The sequence below is a fragment of the Typopeltis vanoorti genome, chromosome 2, assembly GCF_054136105.1.
Source record: "Typopeltis vanoorti isolate ZY-2024b chromosome 2, IOZ_Tvanoo_1.0, whole genome shotgun sequence".
Taxonomy (NCBI): Eukaryota; Metazoa; Arthropoda; class Arachnida; order Uropygi; family Thelyphonidae; genus Typopeltis; species Typopeltis vanoorti.
The window spans coordinates 113,798,137-113,821,694 of NC_143550.1; the positions used below are offsets into that span (position 1 = coordinate 113,798,137).

Genomic DNA, 23,558 nt, shown 5'->3' on the forward strand with positions numbered 1-23,558 from the left:
TTTAATATAACCAATATAGTGGTAGCATTGTGCACCATGTTGCATGCACAAAGCTGATAGATCTTAGCAAAGTCTCACATCTTCTCTGACACGAGGGTACTTGTGTCAGGCATTATCTGCATTTAGTAAAGTTATTCTTCCACATTCATTCCTTTTTCCATAACAATAAAATTCCTGTGGGTTGCTTTTAGCTTACACAGCCAATTTCTTTTCATACTGCTTTCTGCATAATACTCATAACATTTTTGGACTGTGTTTTATATTTCATGATTTCTCTTCTACTTATGGATCTCTTGCTTAATAAGGTTATGAATCCTATTTGTTTTTCTGTTCTAGATACATATTCACATAATGTATAATTTAATCATCATTTCAAAGTTTCCCATTCAATGCAATCCTTCCATTCAGTACCCAATACTATGAAATTGAACAGTATTCTCCTGAGTTTGTCTTAATTTCCATAATTTCATCATACAACCTTTTCTAATTAGAACATTTATATAATTTGCTATTTCCCAAATCAATACAGAATGATCACTGTTATGGCAAAATAGTCATCTTTTTAACTGAGATTCCTTCTAACATTATGATCAAATCTAACCCTCTTTGATTTTGAGTTCCTTCTTTCACACCAGCTCAGTAAATTTTTCTTCATTCTATTGTGTTTTCTCTGATACCCAGTCAATGTTTGGATAATTTAAGTCACTTTTTACTTAACATTTTAGCAATTTTTCGAAGTAATTATTCCATACTTCAAGGATATCTTTTTCTCCTGTTTTCATGTAACCTTTATCATCTCTTATTCCTTTTACGGCACTCTTTCCTCCATTCTTAAGCTTCTTCAACAATCTCCAGAATAACTTGCCACCTTCTTGATATTTATTTTCTATGTTCTTGCCAAAGTTCATAACTTTTGTTATAGAAAATAGAACATAGAAAACAGACAACCTCACCTTGGAGATTCTGAGAACAGAATCTCCAAGGTTTGGTTTCTGTTCTCAAACTCTTTCATTTTTTCTTCAATAATTTTTGTGTATGTTAGTCTACAGTTCACATCTGAGAGCTGCTCAACTTTTAATCACTTTAAAACTTTCTTACATGTTATTCTTTTCAATATGAAATTCAATTTTATCCTGCTCAAGACTAAATAGTGATCGCTTCCAATTTCAAATCCTCTGTACATTCTGGTGTCCTGCACCAGGGAGAAAACATCACTCAACAATAATATAGTCAATGAGACGTTTCTTATTCCTTGCCTCTTCTCTCCATGTGAATTTGTGCACATTTTTATGTTGGAACATGGTGTTAGTAATAACCAGTCCATGTCCCAAGTAGAAATCCAACAGGTATTTGCTAATATTATTAGCTTTGCTCTTTTCTCCAAATTTTCCCAAAACATTTTTGTATGTCTGACAATCACTTCTTACTCTGCTATTTAGATCTCCAACAAGGACCAACTTTTCCTTTTTCATTATGTCAGTAGCTTTCTCTAGAGCCTCAAAAAATTCCTCCACTTTACCTTAGTAGAGCCTTCTGTGGGACCATAGGCACAAATAAGTCTCATTGTCCAATTCCCCAATCTGATATTTGCCCACATCACTCTACTCGAGACTGACTGCCATTCAAGAAGATTAGCCTCGTATTTTGTGTTGAATACTATGGCTACTCCTTCTTTTCCTTGATTGTCATTGCCTGAATATAACATTTTGTACTTATTGCTCAGAAAGATCTCACCAGTTTGGTCTTTTTTGTTTCAGTCACCCCTATTATGTCGATCTGGTACTTATCTAATTCCTCAATTAGCTCCATTTCTTTGCCATTCAGGCTTCTTATGTTGATAGTATCGATCTTTAACTCTGGTGATGTTGAGTTGGGGTGTGTTTTCAGATTTGTTCCAGTAGCTGACTTTTCGCTGTTCGCCCTGGTTCCCTGGTGAAAACAACGGGAGCACTGTTTAACCAGGTGACGCCCCAGCCGGCATGAAATTTTGTCATGTTGTACCATCATTTTGTATATTGGTTTAAGCCAATAGGAATACAGTTTGGTCGGCTAAATCCCAAATTGCCAGCCCATCCTCGTTCATTCAGTATCCAGGTAGATATCCAACAGGGTGCACCACGAGAAGGTGAGGATTGGACATTAGTTCAGAAGCCCTGGTCGGTTCTCCCCATTCCTTTAAAGGCTATGTGGAGGTCTCCTCTCAGTTATACAGCTTTGACCCTTAAGCACCCTAAAATTTTATAAGGGCGATTTTAACATAATTACTGGCTTACCCAATTACTAGATCTCATCCTAAATGAGCATCTGTGGGATGAGGATGAAACAAGGTTTTCTTGATGATCTAAAATCAAGTGTGTGTAATCTCCATGCCTTCACCTTATCTGCCCTAGCAAGGTTGAAGTTGGTCTAAGGATTGTATCTGTGCTATTAAATGTGCCCAATAAATAGCCACTCAGTGTATAATATTAAACTTTTTTTTTTTAATTTGAAAAATTTGTTGAATATAATGGATTGGCAGCAGAAGCACTATGACATATAACAAATCTAGTACCTCTCCTAGTTTAAAAAGCTGTTTGTAAAACACTTAATTCAAAAATCCCAGTACAATTGTAAAACGTAGCCTGTATGAAAAGTCAGAGTTTTTTTGTAATTGTGGATATACATATATAACAGATACTGGATAAGTTTATTATGTATAATATTTCCTCTTGGTCGATCTCTCGATGGCTAAGGACTTGTGACCTGATATATTAATTTTCTCCATCTGTGTCTGTCATTCTAAGTGCATCCCTCCAACCTTAATCCAATGAAAGCAGGAATTGGACTTAGCTATCTCCCATTAGGCCTGCCTTCTTTTCTTGCATGAAGAGTGTTCAATGTTCTTCCCATCTCTTCTTGAGATGTATTCAAAATATCTGAAGATTCGTCTCAACACACACACACATACCATGTTACAGAGACTTATTATTTCAAGATTCAGTTGATTGCTGATGCTCAGGGGTGGTTCTTATCTCTGTCCAAGGAACTTGAAGCATCATTCTCCAGATCCACATGTCAAAAGCAGTAATATTTTTAATTGCCTTGTTTAGTGTCCAAGGGCGAACAGCGAAAAGTCAGCTACTGGAACAAATCTGAAAACAAACCCCAACTCAACATCACCAGAGTTAAAGATCGGTACTATCAACGTAAGAAGCCTGAATGGCAAAGAAATGGAGCTAGCTGAGGAATTAGATAAGTACCAGATCGACATAATAGGGGTGACTGAAACAAAAAAGACCAAAACTGGTGAGATCTTTCTGAGCAATAAATACAAAATGTTATATTCAGGCAATGACAATCAAGGAAAAGAAGGAGTAGCCATAGTATTCAACACAAAATACGAGGCTAATCTTCTTGAATGGCAGTCAGTCTCAAGTAGAGTAATGTGGGCAAATATGAGAATGGGGAACTGGACAATGAGACTTATTTGTGCCTATGGTCCCACAGAAGGTTCTACTAAGGTAGAAGTGGAGGAATTTTTTGAGGCTTTAGAAAAAGCAACTGACACAATGAAAAAGGAAAAGTTGGTCCTTGTTGGGGATCTAAATAGCAGAGTAGGAAATGATTGTGAGACATACAAAAATATTTTGGGAAAATTTGGAGAAAAGAGCAAAGCTAATAATAATGGCAAATATCTGTTGGATTTCTGCTCAGGACATGGACTGGTTATTACTAACACCATGTTCCAACATAAAAATGTGCACAAATTCACATGGAGAGAAGAGGCTAGGAATAAGAAAAGTCTCATTGACTATGTTATTGTTGATAGTGATGTTTTCTCCTTGGTGCAGGACACCAGAGTGTACAGAGGATTTGAAATTGGAAGTGATCACTATTTAGTCTTGAGCAGGATAAAATTGAATTTCATATTGAAAAGAATAACATGTAAGAAAGTTTTAAAGCGAATAAAAGTTGAGCAGCTCTCAGATGTGAACTGTAGACTAAAATAGAGAAATATTATTGAAAAGAAAATGAAAGAGTTTGAGAACAGGAATCAAACCTTGGAGATTCAGTGGCAAACTCTGAAGGAAACATTGATTGATTCTGCCAGAGAGGCATGTGGTGAGGTTGTCTCTAAGGATAAAAAAATCAGAACTCCCTGGTGGACACAGGAAGTTAAAGAGGCAGTGAAGGAAAAGAAGAAAGCATATCAAAAGTTCCTGGCAAATAAGTCAGCTTTTACTCTTACAGAATACAGAGACAAATGTAAGAAAGCTAAACAGCGTGTAAAACTTGCTAAACAAAAGTCATGGGAGGACTGTGGCAAAATATTCTGGAGGTTGTTGAAGAAGCTTAGGAATGGAGGAAAGAGTGCTGTAAAAGGAGTTAGAGATGATAAAGGTGACATGAAAACAGAAGAAAAGGATATCCTTGAAGTATGGAGTAATTACTTTGAAAAACTGCTAAATGAAAGAAGCAGTGATGACAGCACAGTGGTAAAAAACACTGAACAGACATGCAGTCAGGAATACATATCCATACTTGAAGTAGAAAAAGCCATCAAAGGCTTAAAATGTGGAAAGGCAGCAGGAGTGGATGATATTCGACCAGAAATGCTAAAGTATGGTGGTGGTATAAGAGTCTTACAGTGGCTGCACTGCAAAGTTCAGAAAGCCTGGACAGAGGGACAAATTCCCAATGATTGGAGTAGAGCTCTCATAGTACCCATATATAAAAAGGGAAATAAAACTGAATGTGAGAATTACAGAAGTATTTCCCTACTAAGTGTTCTTGGCAAGTTGTATGCAAGTATACTTGAGAAACAGTTCAGAAGAATTGTGGAAGAAAAGCTTGGTGAAGAACAAGCTGGATTCAGGCTAAATAGATGCTGTCAGGATCAGATCTTCACTTTACGACAAATAGTCGAGAAAGCATGGGAATATAACAAAGATCTGTATTTAAGTTTTGTCGATTTGGAAAAGGCATATGACAAGGTGCCAAGAGAGAAGCTATTCAATACGCTGCAGTTATATGGTGTCAATGGGGCATTATATCAAGCAATACTTAGTCTTTATTTGAGTTGTGAGTCAACAGTTAGAATTGAAGGAAGTACAGGAAGATGGTTTAATGTTAAATCTGGTGTGAGACAAGGATGTACATTATCCCCTCTGTTATTCATTATCTATATGGATCACATTATGACGGAATGTGGTATTAAACCTGATATCAAAATTGGAGATGTTAATGTCAGCTCTTTGCTTTATGCGGATGATGTTATACTTCTAAATAAATCCGCTACAAGTCTGCAAGATTCTCTGACTAAATTGAATAGCTGTTGTAATAGATATGGTATGAAGGTCAGCAATAAAAAGACAAAGACAATGAAAATAGGCAGAATCATTGAAAATGTCAACTGTGTTGTGAATGGAGAACCTGTGGAACAAGTAAAACATTTCAGCTACTTAGGCACAATTTTTACTGAAGATGGTAAACTAAATATAGAAATAGACAACAGAATCAGCAAAGCTGGTATGGTGGGAAGTCAATTGAATAAATTCATATGGAATAAGAATGAAATTAGTCTAAACACTAAATTAGCTGTATACAAGACTGTGTTCAAACCAATTTTAACTTATGGATCTGAGAGCTGGGTCAGAAGTAAAACACTTGACCAAAGACTAGAGACCGCAGATATGAGAGTCCTAAGAAAGATTAGAGGCGTGAACAGATGGTATCAATGGCAATATCATATTAAAAATGAGGATATTAGGAAAGAACTTGACATTGCCAGCATCCCAGAATGCGTTAGCAGAGCTAATCTCAGATGGTATGGTCACTTAAATAGAATGGGAGAGGAAAGATTAGCAAAACAAGTGTTTTTTGCCAGGTTGGCAGGAAAACGACCCAGAGGAAGACCAAGATATAGGTGGATTGATACAGTACAAAGTGCCTTAGACGATAGAAATGTAAGATCTGATAATGTTGGAGTCTTGACAAGTAACAGACTGATTTGGAGGAAAATTGTAGATAGGAAGTTAGTAATGATGTAATTTTTTCATGTAGTACTATCATATCCTGTACACCCCTTGAGGGTACATGACAGGAATTTGATGATGATGATGACTCCAGGCCATAAAACCCACAGAGAAGACCAAGAATCTAACTAATGAGATCTTTGGGTTGATAGATATTTTTCTATTCTTCCAGAGCTTGGTGAGTTGAGTCATTGCAGATCTTCCCATTGCAATCCATCTTCTTACTCCCTCCATTGGCAGAGAACCAGGTAGATAAACTGATCACCTTTATCTACATTAATAAGCAATCTTAAAGAATTTCCATTATGATTTCCATCTAGGATCATCAGCTTTGTTTTACCTACATCAATCTCAAATGCATATGTCAGACTATATCATTATATTGCATAGGCAGTGTAGAAGAAATGGATGAGAGTTTTTCAATGTGTGGAGTGAGTTTGAGGGAAGATTGGATTTGTATAAGAGGGATGGCCCACATATGAATGTGTTTGGTATTAGGAGTCTTGAAAAAAACTAATAATTTGTATGAGATGTGACAAAGTAAGTCAGGGAAATTAAATCGGAGGGAATGGTGAAAATCTGCATGTAAGAGCGACAAAGTTATGTAATTGTAATGGGCCTTATCACGGATATGATTATGAGGAGAGAATGATTTTGATTTTGTGTTTGTCCAATTCGGACCTATCAAATGTTTGCAAAGATATCTGCATACATAAAGCAATAGAGGAGAACAGAGATCTGAAAGTTGTCCAACTGTGTCACACAGACTACAGACAAGATTATATATAAAAGAACATGCAGGTAGCCTACATGAATGCTAAGAGTATCAGAAACAAAGGGGGTAGAAGTTGTTGCCTTGGTCAATATGTTGAGATCTCAGATTGCAGACATTAGCAAGACCTGGCTATCACAATCAGGCATACTAACTGGTATCGAGCGTAAAAGTGCAGTGTTTATAGGAAGGGCAGATGGAGTGTGCTGCTAATGATATCGGATCACTTGAATCCAGTTAGTGTTCAGAATTATGATTGCAATACTAGTAACACTTTTTCATGTGGCAGTGGGATGTTGTTAGACTTGGTGGACTAGTGACAAAGAAATGTATCGCCAAATAAAGATGATGGGTGCGAAAAGAGTAATCATAATGGGAGGACTAACTAACCAAATTGATTGAGTAGCAGTAAAATCTCATGAGAAGAATGAAACTGAATTTATTGAGCTGTTGTGAAGCAGCATGTAAGAAGGAATTCGAGGACAAAGAGTGTTAGATTTGATTATAGTGTCGGAGGGTGTTTCAGTTAAAGACATAACTATTCTGCCTCTGGTTGGAGAGGAGTGATCACATGGTACTTATTTGGAGAGTTGCCAAATTCACAAATGTTCCATTCAGAAAAGGTTACACGCTGAACTATGACCAACGGAGGGTTATAATGGATTCAGAGCAATGGTATCAGTTGCTGGATCCAAAGAATATCAACAGTACATGGGAAGCATTTAAAAAATATTTAAATAATGCAATATCAAAATGCATCCCAAGAGGTCAAAGAATAAATAGGGAAGGAGTCAAATGAATGTGTAATCTTATCAAGCAAGAAATTCATGAGAAAAGGATGATGTCTGTTATGAAAATTATAAGCAGCATATTGAACAGAAGAGTCAAGTGTTATATGGAAAGCTACATCTGAGTACGAAAAGAAACTGGCTCTGTGAGCTAAAGACAACCCCAAAAATTTTATTATTCATTGGTGCAGGTTATGCAGACGGTGTGGTGTGGAATGAGTTTGATGGGCGAAAGGATTTATACAAGATGGATAGCCTGCATTTGAATGGATTTGGTGTGCAGAGACTGGAAAAAGTGTTGCTGAATGAAGTGAAAACGGATGTGCAGAACCAGGGAAACTAGAACTACCAGAGAGGGGCGGGGGTGGATATGCAGACATCAGTGAGACAGTTGAGTGTAAGAATGTATATAATGTACCCAAGCCAGTACTAAGGACAAAAAATCAGAATGGGATAGTTAGAATAACGCATCAAGATGGGGAGGGGGGGGGTACAAAGGGACCACTGCATTTCATGTATACTAATGCCAGGAATATTAGGAACAAGAAGGAAGAATTTTTGGCCTTGATTGGCATTAGTGAAACACGGCTGACAGAAGATGATATAGTTAGTGGGATAGAACGTGTAGGTTATAGTGTGTTTAGGAGGGACAGAGAGAATAAAATGGGGGAGGGGGTGTTATTGATGATAGCTGATGAACTGCAGCCAAGGAGAATTGAAGTTGTATCGCAGGATAGTGAAAAGAGCTCATTTGAGGCTATTTGGTGTGAGATTGAGACTAGCAGAACAAAATATACAGTTGGGTGCTGCTATAGACCAGGTGATGGAATAGATGGTGGAGATAGTATGCATAAACAAATTGATGAAATGAGTGGAAGGAGGGTAATTATTATGGGGGAATTTCAACTATGGTAACATTGATTGGAAGGAGGAGAGGACACATGTGAGGAAGGAAATAGATTTTATTCAATTATTAAGGGATAACTACCTGAGACAGCATGTAATTGAAAATACTAGGGGGTGTGAGAGTGCTTGAAGTGATAATAGCATCTGAGAATTTGACTAATGAATATGACCATGTTCCCACCTACTGGTGAGAGTGATCATAAGGTCTTGACCTGGGAGGTGGCCAAAGGTGTGGAATTTTTGATAAAGACAGGGTATATGTAGAATTACCGTGCTGGCAAGTATGACAAGCTTAGGAGATTGCTTGGTTCAGTACCATGGCATGTAAAACTGCAAGGGCTCGATGTCGATAGAGCATGGGAAGTGGGCAAGGAGCATTTACAGGAGGTTATGGCTGATTGTATTACTAGGGTCCGAATAGTAAAACAAGTATGGGTTAAATGGATGAATAACACCATTAAGCTTGAGCTGCAAAAAAAAGAAACAACTGTGGAGGGAATTTAAAGAAAGAGGTGACCTGCAGGCACACGAACGGTATAAAGTGCAGGCCAGAAGGGTAACGAGTGTGGTAAAAAAAAGCAAAAACGGATTATAAAAGGAAACTAGCTATGCAAGCTAAAGAGAATCCCAAACAGTTCTTTCACTATGCTGCAAGCAAAAAAAAAAAACTGTACACAGCAAAATGATTTTAAGGAATGATGGTAAGGAGGTCATTGAATCAGTCAATATAGTGGAGTTACTGAGCGAGCACTTTGCAAAAGTATATCATCCAGGTGGTGACATTGAAAAAATGAAGGAACCATTAGTTTATATGGGAATTATGATGAATGAAGTGGAGGTGAATAGTCAATTACAGAACCTTAATGTGGATACATCTGTGGGATTGGATGGTATACCAGCACGGGTCTTGCGTGAAGCAGCTAAAGAATTATCAGTGCCCTTGACCATGTTGTTTAATCTGAGTCTTGGGTCTGGTTTAGTCCTGAAGGTGTGGAAAGAGGGGAAAATAGTTCCACTCCATAAAGGAGGATCCAAGACTACAGTTGCAAATTACCGACCGATTAGCATATCAGGAGTCGTTGTCAAGGTCCTGGAGAAAGTAGTCAAGGGAAAAATACAGGAATGGATTGATGAAAATGAGATACTGTACGGGGGACAGCATGGCTTTGTGACGGGTAGATCATGCCTCAGTAACTTGCTCAAGTTTTACAACATAGTGACGGCTGAACTGGATAAGAGTAATGGGTTTACAGTGATGCTGCTGGACCTGGCTAAGGCATTTGACAGGATACCACATGGAATTCTAATCCATAAACTACAACATATGGGAATGGATATAGGGTTGGTGAGATGGATAGTTGATGGAGAGATATCAAAGAGTAGTTTATTCAGGAGTAGAGTCCAAAAGAACGGCCTGTGACTAGTGGTGTGCCGCAGGGTTCAGTTCTTGGACCACCTGCTGTTTAATTTGTTCTTTAACGATATAGGGAAGGATCTAAGAGGAACAGTTCATTTGTTCGCTGATGATGCAAAGTTGGGTAGGGCATTAGTGAATGCAGAAGATGTCAAAACCTTGAAGGGCGACTTGGATAGATTGGAGTTCTGGGCTAAGGAAAATGGATGTCAGTTTAATGTGACAAGATGTAAGGTTATGCACTTTGGGGTGAAAAGATTAGCAGCAGTATACCACATTGGTGGAACTGTACTCCAGGAGATTGATGAGGCCAGGGACTTGGGAGTGTTGATGGATAGGGAGATGAAGTTTAGGGGGCACATTGCAAAAGTAGCTAAATTAGCTCATCAACTTACTTGGTTGTTGAAAAATATCTTGACGAGCAGAGACAAGCAAGTTATTGTACCTCTGTACAATAACCGAGCCTTGATAAGACCTCATCTCGACTACTGTGCCCAGATTTGGTCACCTAGGTTCCTTCTTGATGGGGAGGAGGAGGTGGAGAGAATCCAGGGACGAGTGACTAAGATGATAGCAGGTCTATGGAATGAACCATATGAGAACAGGTTGGAGATTTGTGGGTTGCAGAAATTAGTTGGTAGGCAGAAAAGGGGAGATATGATTGAGACGTTCAAATTGCTAAAGGGTTTCTATAGGATTAATTGAGAGGATATTTTTGAGATCAGGACTGGTGGTGGGAGAACTAGGGGGACACCTATGGAAGCTGGGCAAGAGTGTGGTTAGCAGGGGTGTTAGAGCTGGGTTCTTTACTTTTAGAGTGGTAAATGAGTGGAATAAGCTGCCAGAGTCTGTTGTGGGTGCTATGACGGTGAGTGAGTTCAAGGCAAGATATGATAGATACTGTGACAATGTCATATAGTTGTGTGTACATGATGTTTAGGGCCTCCCCTCGATGAGTCTAAGGACTCCCTGGAGTCGCCCCTAATAATAGTAATAATATAATAAATTTAGTTTAATCCTTTATCCAAGTGTGAGCAAACAAAGTTTGCACCTGAAAGTATCTTCAGGACTAAGGGTAAGGTGATACAACACCAGGGCAACTCGTTGCAAAGGTGTAGCAAGCTACCAACACTCCTGTCCCAGTATCTCCATTAATGCAAAACACATCTCCTTGCGGATATGTCTAATGTTATGCATTAAGGGAAGGGCCACTACCCAGACTAGTTTCGACCTTTATTGAGGTCTCTTCAGTGGGAGCCAGGCCCAAGCTGAGATACCAGGCAGAAGCATTCGCAGGTCATCTCTACCTATAGGAGTTGCCAAATGGTGTGCCACCCTTTTTTAATAAATTACTCTGGATTTAGAGACAGATGTTGAAAGTTTATTTTTCACTTGGTTAGAGTATAATAAATTTAGTTTAATCCTTTATCCAAGTGTGAGCAAACAAAGTTTGCACCTGAAAGTATCTTCAGGACTAAGGGTAAGGTGATACAACACCAGGGCAACTTGTTGCAAAGGTGTAGCAAGCTACCAACACTCCTGTCTTGGGCCTGGGCCTGGCTCCCACTGAAGAGACCTCAATAAAGGTCGAAACTAGTCTGGGTAGTGGCCCTTCCCTTAATGCACAACATTAGACATATCCGCAAGGAGATGTGTTTTGCATTAATGGAGATACTGGGACAGGAGTGTTGGTAGCTTGCTACACCTTTGCAACGAGTTGACCTGGTGTTGTATCACCTTACCCTTAGTCCTGAAGATACTTTCAGGCGCAAACTTTGTTTGCTCACACTTGGATAAAGGATTAAACTAAATTTATTATACTCTAACCAAGTGAAAAATAAACTTTCAATAGTAATAATAATTATGCTGCAAGTAAAAGAAATAACAAATATGAAAGAATAACTACTGATTGCAGATGGTGTGAAGGTGACAGATGCGGAAGAGGTTGTTCAACTAAAGAGTGCCCATTTTTTTTTAAAGTTTTTAACCTGAAGTATGCAACATTGAGCTCATTGCTACCTCATCACTGGACGAAGAAACTCACATATATGAGGAGGAGGTATTAGAGGCGTTGCACAAATTGAATAAGAATTCACCAATAAGGACTGATGGGATATCAGCAAGGGTGCTAAAAGTGTTCAGCTGAACTGGCTATTCTTTTGACCAGGTTATGTAATTTGAGCCTCAGAACAGAACAATTCTGCAGGAGTAGAAAGAATGTATGGTAATCCCATTGCATAAGCATGGTGCACACACACTGTGCATCCAACTGTTGACCAATCAGTATCTCAGTAGTGGTGATGAAGAATTTGGAAAAGTTGATTAGGGCTTGCATTCAGAAATGGGTTGACAGAGAATTTCTATTTTGCAATGAACATCCTTGATTTACTACGGAAAGGTCATGTTTTAGAAACTTGCTCATATTTTATAATAAAGTTACTCTTAGCTAGATAAGGGGAATGGATGCACCTGATACTTTTGGATTTTGCTAAAGCTTTTGACAGAATACAGCATGAAATTGTAAAATATTAGCATGGATAAGAGGATGGCTGACTGACTGATATCAAAAAAGTGATATATGGTGAATGCAAGTTGGCAAGATTAACCAGTGGTGTACCACAAGGATCAGTTCATATTCCAGTGTTATTCAATCTATACATTAATAACATTGGGAAGGATTTGATATGCAACATGCAGCTATTGACTGATGAAGCAAAGATAGGAATCCAGTCATTAAGAAATTTCTTGATCTCCTCACCATTGAGATTGAAGAGTCCAGGAAATAGTATACAACCTTGTCTTACTCCTTTTTTGTAGAACCAATCTGATAACATGTTATTCTTGCTGCAGTAGGGTCTATTTGTTGGCGATAAGATTTTGGGAAAGCCAGACTTAGACATTAATTTCCAGTGTACAGTTTAGGACCATTGTGTAGTCAATAAAAGCATAAGTAAGCATGGCTATTGAAGTCTCTCTATCTCTCAATAAGTTGCAATCAGGAATGCAGCTGATATTGCAGTACTTGCAGGCATGGGAAAATGGATGTCAGTAAATGTATAGCCATCCACTTCAACATGATTAGACATCCAGTGTCGTAGTCTATTGGGAGGATTATGCTGAAAGAAACTGATCGGGTTAGGGCTCTTGGAATGTTAGTAGATAGAAAGTTGAAGTTCAGATGCCATGTAGCAAGGACTGAAAATACAACTCCAAAGATAGTTGCAATGTTGAAACAAACTTCGATATGTAAATATAAGGATGTCATTTTGCCTCTTTACAAGGCTTTGATAAGACCTCACTTAAACTAATGTGCACAAGTCTGGTTTCCATTGTGATTCTGATACAGTGGAGAAAAGGAGAGCATTAAAAATGACATCAGGAGTGTTAAATACCGATTATGAAGAAAGATGGAGAATTTGTAGACTGGGGACATCCACAAACAGGAGTGATATGATTGAGACTTACAAACTTCTGAAAGGATGATACAGGATTGCATTTCATGGAAGGTTAGGAAAGGACAAGAGCTCATCCTTGAAAGCTTACAATGAATGCCACCATGAAGGGTGTAAGCTCTAGATTTTTCTTTCAGAATAGTGTTTGATTGGAATGGATTGCCAATGGATGTTGTGTGTGCTAGCAGTGTGAATGAATTCAACAGCAAGTATGGCAGCTGATGCATGTAGTATGTGTCCCTGAATAATAATAATATACTTTGAAGGAATGCATGGCCTTTTCATTTTCTGTTAATAGTACTCTGTTATCAGCATATTTTAAGTTATTGATTCTTAGCTGCCTAATTAATGCCTCTAATCCAGTCATCAAAAAATCTCTTGATCTCCTCACCATTGTTGAAGAGTCCAGGAGATAGTATACAACCTTGTCTTACCCCCCCCCTTCTAAAAATCAGTTGCTATCTTCAACCCCTTTCACCCTTTCCCACTCTATATAAAAAAATGTTCTGCCCATCCCTAATAAAATAATATATATGTGTGTGTGTATATATATTATACAAAAAAACCCTGTTTTTTTTTTCCATTTTCTATTTTAATTCTCCCACATTGCCCCCCCCCCCCCCCCCACACACACACAGTACTTTGCACATTGCACAAAGAAGAAAAGCCACAACACCCAGAAAAAGGTATGTGTAAATTTCTCTTCCCTTTATGCTACATATATTTATTGGTAAATATACATCTACAATGCCCCAAGAATCTGTGAGTAAAAAGCCAATGACATTTAAACAGGGTCACTCCTAAACAGAAGCAGGCAAAATAGCCATAAATATAATAATTGTCTTACTCCTTTTTTGTAAACAGAACCAATCTGATAACATGTTATTCTTGCTGCAGTTTAGGTCTATTTATTGGCTTATTAACTGGATAAGATTTTGGGAAAAGCCAGACTTGGACATTATTTCCCACATTAATTTCCAGTGTACAGTTTAAGACTATTGTGTAGTCAATAAAGCATAAGTAAGCACGGCTATTGAAGTCTCTTTATTTCTCAATAACATGCATGAGATTTGAGATCTGGTCTCTTATTATCTCTTCCCTACTTTAATTCAGAATAATCTTTAAGTTTATTATTCTGTCACTGAAAGTTGACAAGGTACAGGTTTTTATATACATAATTATAATTTCTTAAATTAGAAATATTGTTTTATAATTTTATTTTATCCTTCTACTAACAGATGAAAGTTTCAAAAGACAAAGATAAAAGATTTATAATAGATATTAAAATACTAGACATTTTATAGAAATGTGTAGTAAACCATAATATAGTTTAAAAAAGTAGTAAGGTAAATTAGAATTTAATATCAATTCTGATACATATTTTGCTCACTGTGACACTAGCATCATTCAGGGCAAATGCAAAACACCTGGTTACAATGTTCAAGTTATGAAAGACAAGAACAAGTCACAAAGCATGAGTACACTTCCTTGTGTCTCAGTCATAGCTGACTGAACAGGAGAAAGCATAAAGTTCCACAAACCCAAATACAGTTCAAGTGTAATTCAAGCATAATAAATTAAACAGTTTATAGTGATTACTTTCCAAAACTTTGAGACAGGAATTACATCTGATTTATTAATATTAAGATGATGATGCAGGGTTTCACAAGTTTCAAGGAACAGATGATTAAATTTAAATCTACAGCAGTGTAAAACCTTTCAGTGGACTCTGTCTGGTGTCTATGGCATGAGAAGCAAGGCTAGAATCCTTTGATTCTAAAAATCTTATGTAGTCTTGATTTCTTATATTCTGATCTTAGCAGAATGACTAGTCTTCTAAACTGGCTGTTCTCCTGTAGTTGGCTGAAGGGCCATTTGCTAGTTTAGGTTTTGTTGTATACAATAAATTTTACTTATTTCGTCAAAAAATCTGAAGTATTCACTACTGTATTATACTAATGTGTGATCTTTTGAAATCTATTGTTGCTATTCTACCTTATTTAAATTGTCTGCTCAGTTAAGATGATCTGTTATATTCGACTCAAAACATTTGATTTAATAAACTGTTATTAACCACCTTACCAGCCATTGTGGATCAAATATGCATCCTCATACGCTTCGTATCCATAATATATTTCAATGTAATATCAATGGTATTACAATTTTAATATGCATTTCGCATCCATGATAAACTGGATGTATATATACGTCTTGGCCAGTAGCGTGGTTAAACTTCTTGTACTTGTCATTTTTTTTTTTTTTAAGAATAAGCAAGTTTGTATTTATGCTTGAAAGAATCAAATATTATTAAATTATAATTATTTTTATTTGTTTTTACCATTTTTCTTTCTTCTAGTTTGGAACAGATTGGGATGTGTTTTTAACAAAGCCAGATCTTAGTTTTCAGAAGTGGACAGTTTCACAGCTGTTACCCCAAGCTTTTGTTCCATCATCTTTAAATATGGAAAAGGAAGAATTTATTCAGTTTCCTCAGATGATTGAGGGAAGTACTCGCAGTGAAAATGATTTATCGCAATGTGCCATTGTGGAATGGAAGATTGTTGATGGTCTATCAAACCAAGAAGAAGAATCTTATGTTTATTCAGATGAGGAAGAAGAGGAAGAAATTGCAGCTGAGGAAGAGAATAATAATGAGAGTCAATATGCACCAGTGAATGGTTCTGAAATTCAGAAAGAAATTCTTGCTTTCCAGATTGTTAAAGGGAATAACCCTGAACCTGATAAAATAATGAACAGTACTACAGCAGTTCAAAATATAAGAGGGGATATCCTCGAAAGGGAAAAAGCAGCAAATGCTACAACAATTCAAAATGATACATATGACTCCCCTATTCAAGTGACACAGAATACTTCTATTATCCAAATGGCAGGAGATGATGCATCCACAGAGCAACACAGCCATGACTGTTGCTAAATGCTGATAATGAAGAAGAGGCAGATTAGTGCCTTTAATTTCTATAGATTCTCATTTGTTGCATTTGTTTTGTTTCAGCTAAATTTTTTTAAGTTTTGTTGAATACAGTATTTGAAGGAATTTAATATTTTTTGTGAAATCTGTAATTGTCCCTGAATTTAAGTATGAGTTTGTTACTTTTAAGTATAACAGCTGAAGTATGCATGCACATATATTGTTGAAAACTTTTATTCCAGGATAAAATTATTTGTTACCCCCTCCCCCCAAGTTATGCTTCAAAATTTCTCAGTGATGTAGTCAAATTAGAATTACTTTAGTTTTGTAATTTGGTTTACTTTGAGTAAGGAATATGAAAAGAATCAATTTGCAAGTCATTTTGATAGTTTCTTTTCCAAACTTGCTATATGAATAATAATTTAAGAAATGGTTTCTGTCTAATGAATTCAGAAAAGTTTTCCTGTTTTCTTTTCCATTCTAAAAGTAATAAATTCCAAACCTGGCCACTGAATTTTAAGAAGATTCAATTTTCAGAATAATCATATTTTATATATATGTGTTGAGAGACAAGACGCCATCATGGAAATGTAAAATTTTCAATCTCTGTATATAAAGCATCATGCATTTCTCACTTCATATTGCACAATTTCCAATATTAAAGTAAATAATTTTAAATTAAATGGCAAGATCTGACCACATTTAATGCAGGCTGTTGTTTAATATAATATATATCACTAATATATCCTGTTTTTTAAAATAAAATCATTTCATTGCACATGATACATTGAGAAATTTGTATTCCCAACCAGACATGTATGAAAGAAAATACTTTTTTTATATATGTATAATAAATGCATTTTTTTTGTTCTAATCCTACCTTCTGTCTGATTTTTAATTGACAGCCAGGCAGTCTCATAATTTCATTCTTATTTGTGCTATTAAAACTATGACTGATATTCATGTTCTATTATTTTGAAACCAAATATATATTTATATATATATAAATTTGCATATTAAGCCTTATAACAAAGTGTGATACCACAATAACCGAATACTGTGATTAGTTAACGTGCATTAACCCTGTAATTTGTCATTTATAATATATACAGATGAAATGGAAGACATGATGTCAGTCAAAAAATGAAATAAATAATAAAAATAAAATAAATAATGACAGATCAGATTATGGGAAATCAGGCCTTTCTTATGCTCTAGGTAATTTCCACCACAAAACTGATTGAAAAAATACTTGTTCCTTACATTATACCAAAACCAGGTGGGATTTAAAGAAGTCTGTGAAATTCTATTTAACCACTCTAATCTAAACATTTAATGATGACCTAAAATCTTAATATTCAAATCACATAATTTTTTGTTTCAAGAGCTTCGAAGGAAGCATACTGAAAACTCCTAGCAAATAAATTGCAAATGCTCTAAAAGAACACAGAGAAAATGTAAGAGAGTAAGTTATATGTATAAAAGTAGCTAAACAAACATCATGGGAAGACTTAGGTAAGAATATAGAAGATAAACGTCACTGGCAAAATATTTTGGAGGCTATACAAAAATTTTAGACATGGAGTAAAAAGCACTGTAAAAAGGTTTCACAACACCTCTATCAAAGATGATAGAGGTGTTGTGAAAACTGAAGATAAGGATATTCTGGATCTCTGGAGATACTTTGAAAGACTGTTAAATGAAACAAGCAGTAACAGAAAGGTAGTAGAAATGTTCATGAGCTATGCAAACAGAAGTACATATCAATACTTGAGGAAGAAAGCACTATCAAAAAAACCTGAGATGTCGAAAGGCAACTGGAGTAGATGATTATTACACCGGAATGGCTGAAATATCATCATCAAATTCCTGACATGTACAGGATATGATAGTACTACATGAAAAATTTACATCATTACTAACTTCCTATCTACAATTTTCCTCCAAATCAGTCTATTACTTATCACGACTCCAATATTATCATTATCAGATCTTATATTTCTATCATCTAAGGTACATTGTACCGTATCGATTCACATATATCTTGGTCTTCCTATGGGTCGTTTTCCTGCCAACCTGGCAGAGAACACTTGTTTTGCTAATCTTTCCTCGCCCATTCTGTTTAAGTGACCATACCACCTGAGATTAGCTCTGCTAACGCATTCCTGGATGCTGACAATGTCAAGTTCTTTCCTAATATCCTCATTTTTAATATGATATTGCCACTGATGCCATCCGTTCACACTTCTAATCTTTCTCAGGACTCTCATATCTGCAGTCTCTAGTCTTTAGTCAAGTGTTTTACTTCTGACCCAGCTCTCAGATCCATAAGTTAAAACTGTTTTGAACACTGTCTTGTATACAGCTAATTTAGTGTTCTGACTAATTTCTCTCTTATTCCATATGAATTTATTCAATTGACTTCCTACCATACCAGCTTTATTGATTCTGCTGTCTATTTCCATATTTAATTTACCATCTTCACTAAAAATAAGTAGCTGAAATGTTTTACTTGTTCCACAGGTTCTCCGTTCACAACACAGTTGACATTTTCAACAATTCTACCTATTTTCATTGTCTTTGTCTTTTTAATGCTGACCTTCATATCATGTTTATTACAACAGTCATTCAATTTAGTCAGGGAATCTTGCAAACTTGTAGCGGATTTATTCAGAACTATAACATCGTCCACATAAAGCAAAGAGCTGACATTAACATCTCCAATTCTGATATCATGTTTAATACCACTTTCCTTCATAATGTGATCCATATAGATAATGAATAATAGAGGGGATAATGTACATCCTTGTCTCACACCAGATTTAACATTAAACCATCTTCCTGTACAGCCTTCAATTCTAACTGCGGACTTACAACTCAAATATAGACTAAGTATTGCTTGATATAATGCCCCATTGACATCGTATAACTGTAGCGTAGTGAATAGCTTCTCTCTTGGCACTTTGCCTTTTCCAGATCGACAAAACTTAAATACAGATCTTTGTTATATTCCCATGCTTTCTCGACTATTTGTCGTAAAGTGAAGATCTGATCCTGACAGCATCTATTTGGCCTGAATTCAGCTTGTTCTTCACGAAACTTTTCTTCCACAATTCTTCTGAACCGTTTCTCAAGTATACTTGCATAGATCTTGCCAGGAACACTCAGTAGGGAAATACCTCTGTAATTCTCACAATCAGTTTTATTTCCCTTTTTTATATATGGGTACTATGAGAGCTGTACTCTAATCATCAGAAATTCATCCCTCTCAGCAGGCTTTCTGAACTGTGGAATGCAGGCCACTGTAAGACTTTTATACCACCATACTTCAGCATTTCTGGTTGAATATCATCTACTCCTGCTGCCTTTCCACATTTCAAGCCTTTGATGGCTTTTTCTACTTCAAGTATGGATATGTATTCTTGACTTTATGCCTGTTGAGTGTTTTTTACCACTGTGCTATCACTGCTTGTTTCATTTAGCAGTTTTTCGAAGTAATTATTCCATACTTCAAGGATATCTTTTTCTCCTGTTTTCATGTCACCTTTATCATCTTTAACTCCTTTTACAGTACTCTTTCCTCCATTTCTAAGCTTCTTCAACAACCTCCAGAATATCTTACCACTTCTTGATATTTATTTTCTATGTTCTTGTCAAATTCCTCCTATGACTTTTGTTTAGCTAGTTTTACACAGTGTTTCACTTTCTTAAATTTGTCTCTGTATTCTCTAAGAGCAAAAGCTAACTTATTTGCCAGGAACTTTTGATATGATTTCTTCTTTTCCTTCACTGCCTCTTTAACTTCCTGTGTCCACCATGGAGTCCTAATTTTTCTATCCTTGCAGACAACCTCGCCACATGCCTCTCTGGCTGAATCTAGCAGGGTTTTCTTCAAGGCTTGCCACTGAATCTCCAAGGTTTGGTTTCTGTTTTCAAACTCTTTCATTTTTTTCTTCAATAATCTTTGTGTATGTTAGTCTACAGTTCACATCTGAGAGCTGCTCAACTTTTATTCGCTTTAAAACTTTCTTACATGTTATTCTTTTCAATATGAAATTCAATTTTATCCTGCTCAAGACTAAATAGTGATCACTTCCAATTTCAAATCCTCTGTACACTCTGGTGTCCTGCACCAAGGAGAAAACATCACTATCAACAATAACATAGTCAATGAGACTTTTCTTATTCCTTGCCTCTTCTCTCCATGTGAATTTGTGCACATTTTTATGTTGGAACATGGTGTTAGTAATAACCAGTACATGTCACTAGCAGAAATCCAACAGGTATTTGCCATTATTATTATCGTTGCTCTTTTCTCCAAATTTTCCCAAAATATTTTTGTATGTCTGAGAATCATTTCCTACTCTGCTATTCAGATCCCCAACAAGAACCAACTTTTCCTTTTTCATTGTGAGTTGCTTTTTCTAAAGCATCAAAAAATTCCTCCACTTCTACTTTAGTAGAACCTTCTGTGAGACCATAGGCACAAATAAGTCTCATTGTCCAATTCCACAATCTGATATTTGCCCACATCACTCTACTGGAGACTGTCTGCCATTCAAGAAGATTAGCCTTGTATTTAGTGTTGAATACTATGGCTACTCCTTCTTTTCGTTGATTATCATTGCCTGAATATAACATTTTGTATTTATTGCTCAGAAATATCTCACCAGATTTTGTCTTTTTTGTTTCAGTCACCTCTATTATGTCGATCTGGTACTTATCTAATTCCTCAATTAGCTCCATTTCTTTGCCATTCAGGCTTCTTATGTTGATAGTACTCAACATCACCATTTAACTCTGGTGATGTTGAGTTGGGGTGTGTTTTCAGATTTGTCCCAGTAGCTGACTTTTCGCTGTTCGCCCTGGTTTCCTGGCGAAAAGAACGGAGACCTTGTTTAACTGGGCGACGCCCCAGCTGTCATGAAATTTTGTCATGTTGTACCATCATTTTTTTATTTTGGTTTAACCAATAAGAATACAATTTGGTCGGCTAAATCCCAAATTGCCAGCCCATCCTCATTCGCTCAGTATCCAGGTAGATACCCAACAGGGTGCACCATGAGAAGGTGAGGATTGGACATTAGGTCAGAAGTTCTGGTCGGTTCTCCGCATTCCTTTAAAGGCTATGTGGAGGTCTCCTCTCAGTTATACAGCTTTGACCCTTAAGCACCTCCATGTGGAGGTATAAAAGTTTAGCAGTGGCTGTGTGTGTAAGTAAAGGACTTTACCATCTTTGAAGTCATGGCAAAGAATATTTCTGTTGCATTTCGTTCAGTCCTATCCACTGCCATCCTTTTCATTTGGTGTAGCTGTAGAATTCTGATTTCTTAATCACTTGTTCAAAAAACCTTTGTCTTGGTCTTCCACACCGTCTCTTACCCATCATCTTTCAAAAGTTATTTTCATAAAATTTGTGTCCCAGAAGATATCCTATCCAGTTTCCTCTATTTTTCATCATCCTAATGATGTTTATATTCTCTCTTATTCATTGGAGTACTTTCTTGTTATTCACTTTTTCTGTCCATTTAATTTTCAGTACTCTTCACCAACACCATAATTCAAACGTTTCCATTCCTCTAATGTCTTGTTTTGACATTAGAAGAATATGTCACCTGTAAATCTAATCCAGGGTAAGCTATGGCTACTAAAGAGTATATTAGACATTATTTCAACTTATATTTAATTTATAGTTTCTTCAGTAAGTTCTGCCTGACTCCTATCTTTAATTTTGAAATTTTCAAGTTCTCATCTCTTCCAATTCTAGCTGTTTGTTCTGAGGACAGGTCACACATCATCCTTTCTAAATATTTAAAACTTTCCAGTTTGTTATCTCTTTCCAAACTTTTGAATAATTTTGTCCAGATTAATTGATGCCTTCTCCAATTTCACAAAAGCAGCCTAAGTGTTCTTTCCTGCTCCATTCACTTTTTTATGATTTGTGTTAAGTCAAGGATTGCTTCCCTTGTCCTAGATATTTTACCGAATCCACACTGGTCTTCACTTAGGTTTTTTTTCCTCTATTTTATTTCTTATTCAGTTCTGAAGTATTTTTGAAGCATGTGACAAGAGGTTAATTGTACAATGTCTACAATCTGTAGAATTAGCTTTCTTTGTTATAAGAATTATAACACTGAAGTCTCTCACTACTTCTCTTTTTCTGTAAATTTCTTTAAGTTCAAACAACTCAGATTTTATCACATCACCAGTTTCCTTTCCCAGTTCCACTTTGATATCATTCTGAATTGGTGCTTTTCCATTGTTTAGTTGGCAAAGTGCACTTTCAGAAACTCTTCTTTTAGGATATATCTTTCATCTTCAATCGAATCATCTTTTTTTTAGCCATTATGTTCATATATAAATCCTGTCCATTGTATGCTTGCTCCAAATACTGTTGGCACTTTTACATCTGTCAAGACCTTATTATTTTATCTTTTATCACTGTATTTCTGATTTTCCCACAATATTCCATTTCTTTTATTAATCTATATGCGATGTCTATTTTTTCCTCTTTCTCCTTATTTTCAATCTCCTGGCATCTTTTGCAAATCCACTTTTTTTTTCAGTATTCTGCATTCTGAAGCAATTCTGTTCCTTAATCTTACATATTTCTCTTACAATCCTGCTTTTTTTTTTTTTTTTTTGGCATGTTTATCAATGCCATCATTTCATTTGCTACCCAAGGTTTTCTAGGTGCTCTTCTTACTTTACTTTACCCAGGCATTTCTCTGCTGTTGTGCATTGTTTCCTTGACCATTTTTTCTTCTGATTATTTATCGTTTCATTTGTTCATCTCCAAAGGATTTATATTTATATTAATTTTTTTTATAGTTGTATTTCTTAGCTTATTCATGTCATAAACTTTTCTTTTTGAGTTTTTATTTTGCTGCTTGAATCTATTACATATAACCATACTGTGGATACTCACAGCACCTTGAGAAAAAATTCTGTGAATCATAAAAAAAAAAAAAATACACACAGAGCAGCCTCTGTAGACTTGTTGTAACTTCCATGATGCTAGGTCTGCAGAAAAAGTCCATTACAGGTTCAGTTCCAGAAGATTTTAGTAACAGTGGCATACCTACCTTCTCCCACCTCAGCCAGATGCAGTTTGAGAGAGATATAATAATATTTCATTCAAACATGAATAATTATTTTTTAACATTTGTATTATAATTAGTAGATTTAGTGGAGAGATCTGGCTGCATGGTTCAAACTATTTTAATTTAAACTTTTAATGCAAACTGTTCAAAAAAAAGCTGGAATGCAATCGTGCTGTTAAC

General features: G+C 36.2%; 1 protein-coding gene across 1 annotated transcript in view; it reads left to right on the top strand.

Moving 5' to 3' along the window:
• The window catches only part of LOC150109348 (uncharacterized), a 233,482-nt gene extending 216,333 nt beyond the window's left edge, over positions 1 to 17,149 (top strand). Inside the window, exon 14 of the mRNA XM_090407573.1 lies at positions 15,703 to 17,149. Coding sequence (XP_090263699.1) covers positions 15,703 to 16,281 — 579 coding nt within the window. The 3' untranslated portion in view covers positions 16,282 to 17,149. The remainder of the gene's footprint in view (positions 1 to 15,702) is intronic.
• Positions 17,150 to 23,558: the final 6,409 nt, after the last annotated feature.